The sequence below is a fragment of the Ochotona princeps genome, chromosome 22 (genome assembly GCF_030435755.1).
Source record: "Ochotona princeps isolate mOchPri1 chromosome 22, mOchPri1.hap1, whole genome shotgun sequence".
Taxonomy (NCBI): Eukaryota; Metazoa; Chordata; class Mammalia; order Lagomorpha; family Ochotonidae; genus Ochotona; species Ochotona princeps.
The window spans coordinates 29,073,343-29,091,156 of NC_080853.1; the positions used below are offsets into that span (position 1 = coordinate 29,073,343).

General features: G+C 46.6%; 1 protein-coding gene across 1 annotated transcript in view; it reads right to left on the reverse strand.

The window, feature by feature from the left end:
• Nucleotides 1-15,415, reverse strand: part of ISM1 (isthmin 1) — a 62,534-nt gene extending 47,119 nt beyond the window's left edge. Inside the window, exon 1 of the mRNA XM_004593361.2 lies at nucleotides 13,892-15,415. Within this exon, the coding sequence (XP_004593418.1) occupies nucleotides 13,892-14,029 (138 nt within the window). The 5' untranslated portion in view covers nucleotides 14,030-15,415. The remainder of the gene's footprint in view (nucleotides 1-13,891) is intronic.
• Between the last annotated feature and the right edge of the window lie 2,399 nt (nucleotides 15,416-17,814).

The window sequence follows — 17,814 nt, forward strand, 5'->3', positions numbered from 1 at the left end:
GTGAACTATAGAATAAGCCTGCATGCTAAATCTCTTTAATGTGTTGCTCTATGCAATGTGATTGATTGTAATCGGATTCTTCTCATCAGTCATCTTCCTTCATATAAATATGGAACTGTCTTACTACATAGCTGAAGGACTTTAGTAAACTTGCTTTATGTTCACAGAGGTAATCACGGTCTATTTTAATTAGCTTAAGCTGCATAAAGTTGGAGGCAACCCCTCAGCCAGGGAATGCATTTCCAAGGCACCTTGCATCAAAGTATGAGCAATGAGAGCAGTCATTCTCTGTGTTGCTTCTAAACGGGGACTGTTATAATGATGTAAATCCCACACCAGGCTGAGTTCCTGAGGGACCATATGGAACTGACCATGAATAAAATAGGAGTAAGGGGTGGATATTTGGTGTAGCAGGATGCAAAGATGCCTTATTGGAATGCATGGGTTGAGTCCCAGTTGCTTCCTTTTTGATCCAGCCTCCTGGTAACACACAGCCTGGGAGACAGAAGATGACAGTTCAAGTCCTTGGGTCCCAGACACCCACATGGGACACTTAGCATGGAGTTCTGGGTTTCCAGTATTGACCTGTCCCAGCTCTGCCTATTGTGGGTGTTTGGGGAGTGAATGAGCACAGGAAGATCTTTCTTCTCTCAGTCTCCCTGAATTTTAAGCTATGTGAAAATAAATTGATTCAAATTAAAACAAGACAAGAGGAAGCTGATAGAGAAGGAAGCCGAAAGTCTCAGTGAGGGAATAAGTACATCAGGTCTTCAGGTTCCCAGGGCCACAGCGATTTCCAGCAACAGGAAGAACCTTCCGCCTCGAGCCACTCACTGTGTTAAAAGGATAGACCATGAGGTTCACACAGCCAAAGTTTACATCCTGTGACTTGAGTAACACATTCTTAGTCATCACTTTCAGACTTGAGCAGATCACTTAACCTTGTTGCAGAAAATGAAAATAATTATAGTGCCTTGTCTGTGGTAGGCTTAAATGAGTGAATGTTAATCAAATGCTTAGAAAACTGGCCTATAGTAAGCACTAGTGGTAGTGTCTGCCAAAAACAAGTATCTATGGTCAAGTGACATCTGTATAACTGACAGCTTCCACTACCCCCCCCCCCTCCCGTGAGCGGTCACAGGCTGAGAACTAAGTTGTAACCCAAATAAATTGTGCATTTCATCTGATTATTTCGTACCAGGCTAAGTAATCATAGTAATCATGGAAATAACAATACCACAGAGAAAAGGATGTTGTCTCCATTCAAGAAAAGCTCATGGCCATTGCCATCACGGTTTTCCACCAAGAGGTCATGCTGGCCACCAGATTCTCCATCTTACACTGCTCTGAATGTCGCATCCTTTTGTTTTTGTTTTTTTTTTTAAAAAGACTTATTTTTTTATTGCAAAGTCAGATATACATAGAGGAGGAGAGACTGAGAGAAAGATCTTCTACCCGCTAGCTCAGTCCCCAAGTGGCTGCAATAGCCAGAGCTGAGCCAGGAGCCAGGAGGGTCCCAAGGCTTTGGACCGTCGTCAGCTCCTTTCCCAGGCTACAAGCAGGGAGCTGGATGAAAAGTGGGGCTGACTGGGATAAGAACCAGTGCCCATATGGGATCCTGGCCCGTTCAAGGTGAGGACTTTAGCTGCTAGGCTACCGCACCAAGCCCTGAATGGTGCATCATTGGCCTGAGTGTGTTCCCTTCCAACTTCCCAAGCCCTTCTTCTGCTGTAATTTCTAGGGCATTCATTTCATGACGAGCCATCTCTTGTCATTTCCACATGGTCCTCTGAACATCCTGTCAGTTTCCTCCTATGTCTTCCTGTTCTCTTTGCTGCTTCTTGATCATTTCTTTCCATCCAGAAAAACAAAAGTAAAAGCAAAACACACAGCCCTGCTCCTCTGAGGATGTCAGGTGTTCCAACCACTGCATGGAGCCTCTGAGCACTCTACCTCACTCACTGAAAATTTCTGCATATGGCTCAGTCTTCTCAACCAACCACCTTGTTATTTTTTAATTTTTTTGGTGGCATCAACATCTATGTCGATGACCTTCCCAGGGAAGGTCACAGTCTTCACATGTTGTGTGTGTTTCTGAGTGTACCAGTGAGGGGACAGACAGGAAGGCATCTACTCAGTAACTAGTCTTTTTCCAAAAAATTGTGGGAGCAGCATATTAAGCAGAAGTAAATGACCTGGATACTCTTCAAAATGTATTATTTCCTGTGGTCTGCTTAACTGCTCTAACTAGTGTTGGTACATCAAATGGACCACGAGCAGGCTGATAATTTTGACCATACACGTCTTTCTCCACCACAAGGACCAGACTCCAGGTTAAGCCAAAGATGCCCTTTATAATACAAATAGTTTTAGTTTTTCTCTATGAGAAAGGTCATTACCTTCATTTTCTGGCAGACATAACAACTCCAGGGGCTTGGATTGTGGTATAGTGTGTTAAACTGCCATGCCACATAGCAGAGTTCCAGAAAAAGTCCCAACTACTCTGTTTCCCATCCAACTTCCTATGAATGTGCCTTGAAAAGCAGCAGAGGATGGCGCAAATCCCTGCCAGCCACAGGGTAGACTTGGCGTGCCTGGCGTCTGGCTTAGCTTGCCTACCCCTGGCTTTGCAGTCTTTCTCTCCCTCGCTTACCCCCCTCTCCCTCTTGATTTGTCTTTTTGAATGAATGAATAATTCTTGAAAAAGCAAACACACAAATAAAATCAGCCTTGTTCTCTCTCAGTTTCAGCATCTGCAAATGCTGAGTCTGTGAGCTGTCCATGCCAGGATTTTGTGGATAATGGGCAACTGCACCTAACTGACCCAGAGCATTTGCTTGGTCTCAACCTTGAATAAATATTTACTTTGCTGAAAGACAGCTCCAAAGAACTTAAATGAGCTATGGGATATGGACTTTACCATCTTCATTGATTTCAGTGAAGTGACCCTCTGGTTTGAAGCAGATCACCGCTCATTCATGAGTCTCCCAAGACCTCCCAAAGCCTAAGGGAAGGCTGAAGCAAGGCAGTAACATTCAGGTAGTCCCTAAGCAGGCACCCTTCCCAGGAGGAGGCTCTCAGGCCAGTGGCTGGACTTCTGGGAATGCTTGGGCAAATGTAGCCACAGTGATGTTTATGAAGTGGAATGTCCATCTTGCGGTGCTCTCAAAGGTATTCCTTTTCCTTATTTCAAGTTATTGCTTTACTTTATTGTGCACGATGTCCTATAAAGAAGATATATGTCTACTATTGAGCTTTGAAAGAGGACCACGGGGCCAGTTCCATTTAAAGAGAATGAAGTCAAGCAGTAAATTTGCTGGTCACTCTCTTTCCTGTGGACTGTATCTCAGCCAGCAGTTGGTCTTTGATGTGCTGACAATGGTCCTGGACAGAGGAGCACCCCCAGAACAATGAACGGGTTGCATTCATTGAAGCTTAGAGGACAATCTGCAGGGCACTGCAGGAATAGGAGCCCAGAAAGTGGGTCTTGGGGCTGCAGGTGACCTTTCCTGGTTAAAAAAAAAACTATACTATTTTGAAATCTATGCACATGAAGGGGCTCCCCAAATTTCATGGAAATGTATTTCATATAAAAAAAATCCACATTAGATTCCAAATTTTTTTGCACCAAAATCAATATATCTTTTCATTCCGTAACGCACATTTGAGGTGCATTGTTATAGAACGATGATACTAGTACAGAGGTACGCAATATATAACTCTTCAACTTGATTACATTTCATAAAAATAAGACACTTGTATAACCAATATACAGATCAAGTGAACGAGACCAGCAACTTGGGGTCTGTGCCTCACCACCCACCCCCGCCCCGCCTCTGCCCCATGTTGTAGTCTAGTAACTCCTGACCACGGTAACAAGTATCTTTCCTTCCAACAACTTATATTCAGTTTTGCACTTAACATACATGTAATTGCCATCACATTTTTTTTTGTTTCTGACTTCTTTCATTCAATTTTTGCAGTTTGCATCTATTGTGTGTGGTTGTCTTTTGCTTATTTCCAGGGTGTGCCCCTTCTGATGGATTGTCAACTCTACTATTAATGGGCTTTACAGCTGTTTGTAGCTTGGGCCTGTTTTTTTTTTTTTTTTTTTTTAAGATTTATTTATTCTATTGGAAAATCAGATATCGAAGAGAGGAGGAGAGACAGAGAGGAAGATCTTCCGTCTGCTGATTCACTCCTCAAGTGGCCGTGACGGTTGGAGCTGAGCTGATCTGAAGCCAGGAGCCAGGAGCCTTCTCCAGGTCTCCTATGCAGGTGCAGGGTCCCAAGGCTTTGGGCTGTCCTGCATTGCTTTCCCAGGCCACAAGCAGGGAGCTGGATGGCAGGTGGGGCTGCTGGGATTAGAATTGGCACCCATATGGGATCCCAGTGCATGCAAGGCGAGGACCGCAGCTGCTAGGCTACTGCTCCAGGCCCTGATTGGGCCTATTTGTTCAATATGTATTTACTTATTCTTGTAAACTGAAAAAAAATTCCTAACTCAGATTTAGGAGCAGAGGGACATGTCTTGTCTACCCACCCTCCTGCCACATTCTCTTCTCACTCTGCCTCTCCCTTCTTTCTTTTTTCCCTATTTTTTTTTTTTTTTGCAATGGAATTTTCATTTCTGTTTGAAATCACAAACCTCAGACTCCATTAGGTAAAGATATGGGGGGAGGGAACCAAAAACAACAATGTGCCATTCCTCAGAAATATAAACAAAGGATGTAAACAATGATAAAATACCAGGATACCAGTGCCACTCATATAGACTTATTTATGTTAAAGGTGGTGGGATGGGGTTGGAGTAGGGAGAGAGGAGTATTAGGGAGGGAGAGAAGAGGAGAGCCAATGAGAAAGAGAACCAGAGAGAGAGAGAAAGTCACCCCATTGCTGGTTCACTGCCCATCCCCCCAAATGCATGCAATATACAGGCTCAGGCTCAGTTGAAACCAGGAGCCAAGAACTTCATCATCCGGGTCTCCTACGTATGTAGCAGAAACCCACGTACTTGGATCCTCATTTCTGCCTCCCCATGCTCACCGTCAGGAAGCTCTGTTAAAAGCAAAGAAGCCAGGGCTCAGACTAGCACGCTGGTGTGGAATGTGGGTACCGCCAAATGGCTGCCCTTGGGCCTATCTTAAAATAGTGCTGCTATGAACACTGTTTTTCAGATCTTTGAGCGCACTGCTGGGTGTAATTGTTGTGTTAGTGATATGTATTCATTCCATTTTAGTAGTTACTCTTGCTTTCTAAAATGCTCATATTAGCACAAGATGATGGACTCTATGTTTGGTATATGCTTGCAATGGGGGAATCTCAACTAAACTTGAACTGTGGTTATGCAACAAGGTGGAGGAATCCACCATGGTGGGAGGGTTTGGGGAGGGGTGGGGAGAATTCCAGTACCTATGAAACTGTGTTACATAATACAATGTAATTAATGAATTAAAAATAATAAAAAAAAAAGAAAAAATAAAATAAAATGCTCATATTAGCTCCCTCTAGATTGTTCCACATTTTTACCAATCTTAAACGTCTTCAGTTTTTCTTTCCCTCTTCATTTTGCCATTCTGAAGTTATAATAGTGGTTTCCCATTTTAGATGGCATATATTGTAAGTTCTTTTAATTTTCAATTTAAGCTATTGATCTAGTCAGTACTCAAGTGTGTGACAAACACCAAATAAGTAAGTAATTAAGACATCTTACATGAGACTGGTCTTCACATTACAAGTGAACATTTAGAAAGGAAAGCATACTATAGAATATACCTTGGGTGTGATGGGGTTGAAAATTACATATCAACGGCATAAGTAAGAAAACATCAAGTAAATCCTCTTGGAAATAGAAGTCAGGGACATGGAAAAAACTAACAAAGACCTGAAATCAGAGTGCCAAGGAACTGCTTTGTTCCTGGCAAGCCACCATTATAGCTTAAAAGAACAGTAAACAGACAGGCTGCTACTCATGTGGAAGAGGCTCATTTTAAGACCCTGGACACACACCCCAATGGAAGAATACAAGGAGATGAACTTGGTGACACACTGAGGAAAAGGAAAAATCGGATTCATCTCACGGAGACAGCAGCAGTCATGACAAAAAGAGAGCATCCCACTCGCTGAGCTGCTGGGGCTCCTATGCCCAAGCACGCGATGCCCTCTTGGTGTGGCAGAGAATGAAAGATGGGAAAGGGTGACGCCTCGTCAGGCTTCAAAGAATCATTCAATGATGAATAATTGAATGATGAATGATATCTTTGTGGACACAACTCTGAAAAATGGAACCAGAACTGGAAAACTCTTTGGCCGCTATTTGGCCACTCTGTTGGGCCTTGAAACTTCTTTTGGCTGAGAGGTATGCACAGGGGTGATGTGCTGTTGCATTCCAGCCTGGCTTTCCCTTTCTTCACCTATGTGCAGGGAGCATTTGGCCTGAAGGTCACAGAATAATGGGAGATGCACGGAGCAAACCCAGATTCATGGTTTGCAGTCCTGTCCTGTCGGGACCCACCGAGCCCAAGCTAACACACTCTGTGATCTTGAGAGTACGTGCGTATTGTTTCAGGTCTCTGAGCTTGTAGAGGACTTTGTCCTGCACTACAGTTAGGCAGCAGCTGAATCATATAGGATCTATATCAAATATTTTCTGGGATTTACAAGATAGAAGGAAAGATCTGCCTCTAGGCCAGTGATTCTCAAACTGTGGCCTCATAGGATTAACCTGGGGACCCTGTCCCAGTGCAGACTCTTATCCAGCAGTTATGTAGAGGGTGTAAGATGCTCATTCTCTAACAAGATCCCAGGAGGTACTGGTGCTACTGGTCCAAGGACCGCAGACTAGTTGCATGTATTGGAGGGGAAGCTGAGTTGCCTGGCGGTATCAGTGGGATACAGCTGTACCTGGGGAAAACCTAGCAGTGGATGGGCCACCTCATGTGGGAGGGAAAGATGGTCCTTGCCCACAGAATGGGAATCCTGGCAAGGTTTCTAGCACCCTGCACCACTGTAACATCCAGTGTGGTCTGAAGCTCAGCTCATGTTAGTATTTCCTCAATTTATCTTCCAGGCTAAGAACTATAAATATCTAATAAGATATCCTATTTTTTTATTTTAAAAATTTGCTCCTACTTCCTGAGATTTGAAAGTTTCCAGCAATAACCCTGGCTTCCAACTCATTCTGGACTCATAACTCATCCCAGGCTCTTAACTAAATCACCATGAAACTCAAGCTCCAAACAGGCACGTGTTTCCTATGTGTCTTTGTCATTTGTGTGACTCTTCTGTCCGGAAGCCTTTGGATGCCAGTTAACATCAGGTGCCTGGCATCTTTTATCTAGATTCTAGCCACATCATGTTATTTTTGAAAATAGATACATAGTGTCCAACAGGAAGCCTGACTTATTACATTCAAACATGCTGATTTTCCAGGTCACTGCTGTTGAACATCTGAGGGTTAGGGTGTCTAAAACTGCACCTTTGGTGGCTCAATCTGGACCCAAACTTGGAGGTAGAATTCTTCCATTCCAAAGGCCATGTAGCAGCACTACTAACTCACTAACTCTTCCATGGAGAATGGGGGCATTGTTCTCTAGTAACTTTATATCAGTCCCAAAGAATGCTCTGTACAAGATGGCTCTATTTACTGAAATGTGCATGGGTCAGGCCAACAGGAAGAAGGGGTGATTAACCTGCTGTTTTTTCTTCTACTCAGTTTACAGAAATAACTTTCCAGTGACACCTGCTGGTCTGTGCTTGAGGAGGTGATGCTCAGTCACATTTATCAAGGCCCTTTGGCCTCTGACTTTTTCAGGCATTCAACAGAACTCCACTTGCCTCTGAAGACTCCCCAGTTACTCATCCTCCCACCTAAAATAGTAAACCATCAGAAACCAACTCCTCAAGAGACACAGCATGCGTTTTGTCTCCAGATACCAGGGATCTGTAGAGTTTTATTTGGGCCTGATGTTTTCTATCCCTGACGTTTTGGAATTCTCCTCCCCTCTCACTGCTCTAACAGAGCAAGGGGCCATTTGATTCTGAGACTAATGGACCTTTAAGTACAAACAGCAGGTGTGTCAAGGAAACTCTATTGTGTCTCTTTCCAGAAAGTCCTTACACTATCACTGCCTAGACAAGTAGCTGTTGTCCCTGTAACGAATGTATGTAGAACACTTCCTTCAGTTGTAGGACTCTCAGAAGCACATCCTGAAACAAAGAATGAGTAATGTATCTGAGATGAGCCCACTCTGCCCAGGCAGAGGAAGGGGCCTGAAGGGTCAGGGGAGGCTAGAAGGATCCATTGGTAAACTAGTGACCATCGTTAGTAATGAGTGCTCAGACCCAGAGTAAAGCTGAGCTGGTTTTATTAATACAGTACTCATTTTGCTAATGCCTCTTAGGTAGCAACAAACGTGGACTAAGTGCTTGGGCCACTGCCACCATGTAGAAAACCTTGAAAGAAGCTCCCTGCTCCAAACAGGCACAGCTCTGGCCACTGCAGCCACTTAGAGAGTGAACCAGCAGATGTAAGGGGTCTTTCTTTCTCTCTCTCTGAAGTATGCCTTTCAAATAATATACATACAAACATACGTACATATATAAATCTGTAACAGTAAAATGAAATGTAAAGATTCTTCATGCAACGGCATGCTCAAATGATGTTTAAAAGTGTTAGACATTAAAATATACAAAATGAAACAAAACATTGATAAAAGTCTGTGAGCCGAACAGATCACTACGGCAGCTGCTTTGTTTGCCAAGACAGCCATGTTCCTCTGGGTACCGCATTCCCCCTTCACACAGAACTTCCCTCGCATCAACAGGTGGAATCTATTTCCTGTCCCCCAGCATGTGAAGTGCAAGCTGGGTCCGTGGATTTGCGTGGCTGGTCGAAGGTGACTGAAGCAGCGCTGCATGTACTTTGCAGCTTCTGCTCTTGCTGTCCAGCTGCTGTGGGTCCCTCCAGGTGAGGGATGATATGAGAGTCAGCACTATCCATCAGCCATATGACTGAGGTTCTCTTGGGACCCCCCTAGACCACATCACACATGCTGATGGCTGTAGATAGTTAAATCATTTTAGGAGAGATCAGAAGAACCACCCAGCTAAGCCCAAGGACACTGCTGAACACAGATCCAGGAGCAAATCAAAGATTATAGAAAGCAAATGCATTGGGTGGCAGTGTGATAGGAAGTAATAGCTAAGTGGAAGAGTTTTCTGTCATGAATAAGGAATTTCAGTGATTGTAGTAAGCAACAGGACTGGAACATGAGCAGGCAATCAGTGAACAAGCAATGCAATGGTTGTTGACTTGATGGATTGAATAAGAATTTTGACTCCAAGGTCAGCCTTCCAGTCCCTGTCCCATCTCAGCACAGTTACTTCAATCTCTTCTGTTCTCAATATCTCTATCTGGAAAATGGGCCAGTTTCACTTTCCATGGTTTCAAGTACAATCAACCACAGTCAGAATATATCCAATGAAAAACTCCAGAGAAAAACACCTGTAAGTTATGAAGTATGGATTTCTCTTAGTGTGCTGAAACCTCTTACTACAGCATGTTGTTACAATTGTTCCATTTTATTAGGGATATTTTTGTGAATCCTTTACTGTGACTGATTAATTAAAAAATTAACATTTATTGATTTGAAAGTCAGAGAGAGATTGATTCTCAGATGGTTAGGATTGGGCCAGACCAAAGCCAGGAGGTGGAAGCTGCTTCCAGATTTCCCACCTGGGTAGCAGGGATCCAGGCATTTGGATCCTCTCCTGCTGCTTTTCCCAGGCCACCAGAAGGGAGCTGGGTTGGAAGTAGAGCCATCTGAGGCATGAACTGGCCTGCCCGTATAGGATCCTGGTGTTGCAAGTGGTGGTTTTACCCACTACACCAAGCTCCAACTGTAATAAATTAGGCTTGAACATAGGTGTGTACATAAGAGGTCTTCAGGAAGTTCTTAGAAAATACATCTTCTGAGAAGAACTATGCATAGATTTTTAAAAACTTGTTTCTTCCAAAATAAACTTATTCTCAGTTTCCATGAATTTTTTTTTTGAGATTCCCCATATCTATGAAAAAAACAGTGCATGGAGTCCTATTGCTGACTTTACATATCTGCTGTAGGTCTTGAAATGCATCACTGCTTATAACAGGGGACTCCAGCGTGTAAATACCCTCTGTCCATGCGCTCCCTGTAAGGAGCCTTACTTGATTCAGGTACCAATGTTGCTTTTGTTTCCGTCACTACTATGTAGCTCAGCGGAACTCAAGGCAGCAGTAAATGCAAGAAGTTAAGATGTTTTAATGAAGGCGATAGAGGGATAAGGTGGGATGCTCACAAATATGACAAGAGACAGCAAAACTGATTATTGTAAACATAATCAGCCAGTTTTTTTTAAATAATACTTGCTTAAATATCAAATACTTTGATGAGACCTGGCTTTATAAGTAAACTCGTGTGAAAATCCCTAAGTCTAAATCTGATTGAAATTTACTGGAAAGGGACTCCTTTGAGTTTCAGATTAAAGATGCTGTTGGTAAAATGGAAGTGACAATTGCCCGTGCGTTCTCTATTTTGTGAAGATCTGTTCTCCAGACTTCTTTTCTATCATGTATAATCTTTCTTACTCATCAAAGACATATGAAAGAACTAATCTGAGCATTGAACAGCACGAGGCAAATTTATTCCAGTGAGAAGACAAGATTTCACTTTAAAAGCAGGAAAAGTTGATGTTTCCATGCATTTTTATGTAGCCATTGCAAACAACTCACTAGATATTTTAAAATATGGAAAATGGTACAGAAACTAGCATCTTTATTGTTATAAGCCAGTTAACAGAACCAGTGTGTTTAGACCATTTTATCACCACCCTGCAATGGGGTACCTGAACTATAGGAACAATTAAGTGCAGGGACAAAAACTTATTCCTAATATGCCATAACTATAAAAAAGCAGAATGTTAGTTTTTGTTCATATAAATGTATGTGTGTGTATATATATATATTTTATGTGCACATACATAAATTGCATATACAAAGGATCTAAAAATTTTCAGAAAAACTATGCATCAATTTAAAAGTTTTTTGGGACAAAATGAACCTATCTTTTCATTTAATTTTCCATGTATTTTTTGAAGTGTCTTCATATATAAGTGAATATATACACACATGTTCATTCTTGACACAGTACAATTGTCAAGACGCACTAGAAAAAACAGATTGTTAAAAGGCTTTTTTCTGTCCTGTGGCTATCCTGGTGACTACCAGAAACTTGGAATACAAGCGATGCCCTGCAGTCATCTTTACACTGTAAAATAACAAAAACAAACTAAGGATTTTCCAGCCTTGCAAACTCGGATGAGTCACCTGACCTCAGTTTCTCCATTAGCCGCAGTGATAAAAGATATTGCCTACCTCAAGGCATTTTCTGGTGAGAATTAAGAAAGTTAACATACTTTAAGAACAGAGCCTGCCAAATAAAAGGAACTTAATGAGCCTTAAAAACCATAATTTCCATCCTTACTACCCTTTTTTTCCGGGCATCCTTGATATGTCAAAACCACGAGCTTTTAAGTCAAAGTGTATCTCTGAAATGATTCTAAATAGATTACAGTTTGTATAAGCACATGCAATGGTTGCATGTGTCTGACCAAGCCAGGCTCATGTTTTAGAACGCTTTCAGTAGAAATAGCAACAACAAACATAATGCCTAAGAACTAATTAGCTTCTCATTTGTGAAAAAGGGTTTGAGCAACTTAGGGTATCACAAAACTAGCAAATTTAGATGGAGTGAAAATGGGCTTTTCAATTCCCGGTGAAGAGCAGGAGCACAGAGCTCACGTTTTGTCTGCAAATACACCTGCTCCTGGCAAAGCCGCTCTCTGGAGCCTGATAACAACAGACTACCAAATGTGCCTTTGCAAACTCCCTCACATGGTAGAATACAGTTTATCTATGGAAGGGCAATAGTTTTGAGAAGTCAGAGGGCCCGAGAAGTAGCCTTGGTGAGAAGGAATATAAAAGTTTTATAAAGAGAAATTGCAAAAGAGTAAGATCATGAGTGTATCATTCCGTCTGGAGGTGTGTGCGTGTACTGAGTTGACAGTATCAGGGAACACTGCCACATGTCCAGCTGCCTGGACTGGGGTGGCAGATCATCCTAGGATCTGTTTCCACACTCCCCCATGTCTTCTGCCCTCTTGGGGCAGTCTTTTAGCCAAAGCCTCTTTTGAGAATTCAATCCACTTCCTTTCGGTGGCCACTTCCACCAGCTGCTTCTCTCATTACCTTCCCGCTCAGGCCGAAAAGGCAAAGCCCAGGTTATTCTAATGCTAGCAAACGCCTCATAAAGAAATCCGCCAAATTGACTTTCTCCAGTGAGAATCCATTTTACAACTTTTCATGAGTCTAGGAGGAAAGAAAGCATCATGTGCAAAATCTGACTTCCAGCAATCTTGAAGATATGAAGGATTATCCCTGCAGGGTCAGACTAGTGGCTATACAGTCCAGGACCTTCCGTATCCCCACGGGAATTCCGGCTGGCTGTCAATGTGCCCGTTTATCCACAGGAGAGGTCCCCCACAAACCTAGGGCCTTTCTGGAAATGTCCCAAATTAAAAAGAAATTTTAGCTTTGAGGTGTACACTTTTTTTCCATCCCTGCTTTTGTATTTGTGTTGCAAGGGTCACCTTGCTTGGGTCTAATGACACCCTGGCAGAGAGAAGGCTCCATGTGATCAATCCAACTCGGAACCTGTGAACTCTGGCAAGGTGCCTTTGCTTTCTGTACCTCCCTGGTAGGGTTAGCATTATATTAAATATGTTATTACCATACACAGCACTGAAAAGAGTAGTGATATAGGCTCGAGAAAGTGATTTTTCTTAAATGTGAAGTCTTTAGCAGCAACTTTCATGGAGATGTAAAACATGAATTCGCAAAGACATTGTCTACAATCTCTTGGGACCCGTGAATAACGCTTACGGCTGCAGAATTAAGGGTTCTAGAGGGTGCATGGTGTAAAGAGAATTTTAGGCGCCAGGGAATTCCCGCTGCCTGGGGGGTGGGGGTGGGGTGGAATCCTGCTTTCTTCTCCCCTGGCCTTAAGTTTCTGTGGTCACACCCTTAAATCCAAGGAAAAGCGCTCTCCCAGATAGTTGTAGGAAACTATCGGAGGAACCTTCACTCAGACACCCTGAGTCACAGGTTCATCTCCTCACTTCCACCCCTCTTCCAAACCCTCTTCCCCTTCCCCTCAGGGCTGCGAGGAAGAGTGGGCCAGGGGCCCAGGTAGCTAACTCCGCGCCTCCTCTCCCCAAGACAGGTGCCTCAACTCCACGCCTCCTTTCCCTAAGAGAGTATGTAGGGGCTCCCTGCTAGGCCCCGGGAGAACATTCCAGGCTCCAGAAGGGAGGATGTGTTGCCTTTCTCTGAGGGAAATCGTGTCCTGACCTTCGCTCAGGTGGGCAGACCTACCTGAGTCGTTACTCACAACCATACTGTGGGCTCATTATCCTTTAAGGTCTCTTGCATCCCCCACCCCATTCACCCCACCTGGGGTAACATCACTCACCTGACACCACTAGCTCCGTAGCACCCCAAGCAAACACTTTCCCTCAGCTCACGCCAAGCCCCCCCCCCCCCCCCCAGGTACTTAAACTGAGACAGATTGCGATGGGAGAAGGGGCTCCTGCAGGTTCCAATTCCCTTGCATTACCCCCTTCCCCACCGCCCCCCTGCCAGGTCCTGCTCGCTAGTTAACCAGGCTGGACTGCAGTCCAAACAGCCGCCCCTCCGTGGAGCGGAGGACCCGCCTCCTGGCCTGGGGCTGGCACTGGCCCAGCACCCCGCTACCAGCGTCTCGCTGCGTGCACGCCCCTCTCCGCGACGACTCACCTGGAGCTGGGCCCCGCTGGCGTTGGCCGCAGCAGCGTCCGGCCCGTCGGTGGCTCCGGAACCGCGCAGCACCGTGATGTGCAGCGTGAGCAGCAGCAGCCCAAGCAGCAGCAGTAGTTCGGCCGCCAGGCGCACCATCCGCTTGAGACGCGCGGCTTTAGGACCGCGCGCAGCGGGAGGCGGCGGCGGCGGTGGCGGGGCCGGAGGAGGTGGAGTGGCAGCCCGGGAGCCCGGCAGCGCGGCTCCCGCCTCGGTCCCCGCAGAGGCCTCGGTCCTTGCGCCCGTGGGGCTGCCGCTGGGCGCGGCGGGGCGCACCGGGCAGGGGGAGCAGGAGCCACCACCACCACCATCGCCGCCGCCGCCACCGCAGCCTCCGCCACACCACGGCGGAGCCACCGCGGGGCCGGGGGCGTCCAAGGCTGCTACAGAACAAATCCCGGCGCTGCCTGGCGGCAATGAAAACCCGGGATTTCCCGGGACCCGGGCCCGGCCAGGGGCCACCCTGCAGGCAGGGGGCTGCGGGGGCGGCGGCGGGGCGGGCGCAGCCGAGCCCCCGAGCGCACATGGGCGCCCCAGATGTGGCCGCGGCGCCGCAGCTGGAGCGGTCGCGGTCGCCAGAGGAGCGCCGAGAGGAGGAGAAGGAGGAGGAGGAGGAGGGCTTCTGTGGCGCCCGGAGTTACCTCCGTGCTTGGCTCCCCGCCCTCGCTGTCCAGAGCCACTCACCCGGAGAGTCACCCCCCTCACTCCGCTCCTCCCGGCCGCCCGCCTTGCCTCGCTGCCCGGCAAGCTGAGTCCTATGGTGGGCTGGCTCCTGATGGGGGCCCAAGATACATAGAATTTGTCACTGTTTGGAGGGTAGCCGGGAAGCTCCGGTGGCGCCTGCGTTCGCCTGCTTCGGCTGTGCCAAGGACCGCTGTGGCCGGCGAGGGCAGAGCCCCGGTGCGCCCTGTGGCTTGGGGCTGTGATGGGTGAGGGTGCCTGCGCGAGTTTGGAAAAAGCTTTATTGGCAAAGTGGAGCTGAAGTTGTAGTGATGGAGAACGGAGGGGGCGCCGGACAAGAGGTGTCTGAGACTATGCGCCCTTGCCTGACACGGGGCCGGTAGTGGAGAAATGACAACCTGTAGTTCCGAAAGACTATTGTTTCTTGACAGTGGTTCCCGAATGCGGGGCCTCCGGGTGTGTGGACAAGCTGTAGGCGCGTCCACAACGCGCTGTAGAGCCCCGGAAGGGAGGTGACTGGGATTCACTCCGCGTCGACCCGGTCCAGCGCGCAGGTGCCCCGGCGGGAAGCTGCTGGTTGGTGGTTGTCCCTGGGCTGGGCTCAGGCACTCAGGACATCAATGAGGCACTGAACGTGGGGCTCGGCTCTGGCCTTCTCATCCTGGGGGCGCTGCTCCCGGAGAGGATTGGGGAGCTGCGGTAGCGCAGCCCTTGCTCCTGGGCCACCGCGTCATGACCGCGAGGCAGCCTCCTCCCGAGCGCCACTCATGCCTTGAGCAGGGGGCAGCTGATGAACCTAAGCGCTCCTGGTCTGGAACACTAGAGTCACCTGAGTCCCGCGATGGTGGGATCGCGTTGGTGCAGTGGCAGCGCACGTTTCTTTTCTTGTGGATCTTGCTCTGGCTCCTGCCCTCCAGAAGTGGCTGGGAGTGGCGAGGCGCTTGGGAAGGCTGGTGCCTTTTATACCTCGCGGCGCCCGCCTCCCAGCCTCCTCCTCCCAGCCTCCTCCCCTTCCCCAGCACAGCCCTCCCCTCGCGGAAAGAGCAGCCCCAAACCAGGCGGCCTCAAACATCCCTTTCACACTCCTCCAAGCCCGTCTTTGCCTTTCAGATCCCAGCGGCTCCTGGATGGATCCTTTTGGGGGTGGAGGATTCTTCCCTTTGCGAATGAAATTAGACAAAACTTTGCTGACAGCCCGGCCCCGCCCCTCTTTTAGCCCTGTTTTTAGAAGTCCTAGAAAATGTCCAGAGATTCTGAGTTCATTCACTTTCCAAGTGTGCGTTGTCTCCCCCGCAAGGCGTCCCATCTAAGTCTTACCCACATTAAGATCAGAAGCGTTTTCACCGTTGGGCAGGTTTCTCAGGCCAAGGTGGCTTTGGACACAACTCTACAGCCATGGTGAAAGCACCCTGCCTGGTTTATTCGGGTCTGGGGTTAAGACTCATGAAACGGAAGCCTTACCCGGACTAAGATTTTGTTAATAAATTGACAGCAGTTCACAAATCGCAAAATCTTCCCCCTTCCCCCTTTTTCAGTAATGTTTTTGGAGGGAGAGAAAGAGAAGATGTGTAGAGGGCGTGCTTGCTAGGGCTGTCAGGCGGGCTGCAGGCTCTAATTGTCCGCTGGCGGGGAAAGGAAAGAATAGACTGTTTCGGAAGGGAGATGGAAAGGACAACCAGCAGCTTTCCTGGCACACGAGCATCCTGGCAAGTGTCTTCTGAGGAGAATCTCTTCCAAAGGGATAGCCAAGGGATGGAGAATGAACACAGGGGTGTGTGTGTGTGTGTGTGTGTGTGTGTGTGTGTGATGATATGAGACTTGAAAGATGGCTCTGACCCCACACTGTGCCCTGGTCATGATGTGGGTACACTGAAACGAGAGATTTTGCTGTGGTCAGAGGCAGGATGGCATAGCTTTCGACCCACAGGCTGCTGTGTCCTGCCCTTTCTTCACACCCACTCCCCACATGTAAACTGCAAACACTGCTGTTTTGTTTATCCTATGGGAAATGAGTGTAGAAGTGGGGAGAGAGGATGAAGGACGCTTTGAAAACTCTGACAAGAAATTCTTGCGATGAATGCCCATTCTCGTAAAATCGTAAATGGGGATTTAGAGATCAGTCTTTTGTAAAATGTTGTGAAAGTGTAAATTGAATTTGGGGGGCAAAATTTTTATAAAGTGTCCAGTGAGCGCATTTTTGAATCCTGCTAAAAATCCCTTCCCACTGGGGGCCCCTCATTCCAGGTGAGTGTGTGTACTGGGGGCATGTGTAGTGCATATTGATAAACATCCTGGTGCGGAGACAAGCTTACCTGCAGAGCTCTGCTTCAGACCCGTTCAGGGGCACTGGCTTACAATTTGGAGGCAAAAGGAATTCCAACTTTAGTAATATACACAGGATACATTTTGGAAGTGCATTAGGAAACTGTATATTGAAAGCTGATGGAATATTTTCAGATCCTGTCTTCACCTTCAGCATCACATTCACGTCTTTATGACTGATCTTGTTATATGCAAATACCATGTTCCTGTTTGCTTGTCTGTCTTCCACCAGCGGTGGGTCAGGATCACCTTTGTGGTAGAAGGTTTCAGAAATACCTTAACCCTATCCCCTGTAACCAGTTTTCCCTTTCCTGAATCTGTAGCCAGAGCCCTGCTCTTTCCAGTCTGGGCATAGAACGTCCTAAGTGATGAGCCACATGCTCTCTCTGTTTCAGAATGTTTCCACCCCACTTCTAAGGTAGACGGAGCCCTGCTCTTACTGCTCAAAAGAGGCTACTGGACCAAGAACATCTGTGTTTAACTTTACATGCACGAAATATACAATATGTCCACACACTGTGATTTAGGGGTGTTCGCTGAGCTGCTAGTGTTACTTGAATTACTAATATTGCTTGAGGGGGCCCACATTGTTAAGCTACCACCTGTAATGCCAGTATCTCAGATGGGCACTGAGTCAAGCCCCAGCTTCTCCACCTCCAACCCAGCTCCCTGACAATGCCCCTGGGAAGGTGGCAGAAGATTAAACAAGTGCTTGTGCCACTGCACTCTTGTGGGAGACATGAATGAGGTTCATGGCTCCTGGTTTTGACTTGGGGTAGCCCTGGTGGTTGTAGCCATCTTGGTAGTGAGCCAGTAGATGTACAATCTTTGTATGTGTCTAGTGCTATATTTTCAAATAGAATAAAATAAAATTTTAAAAG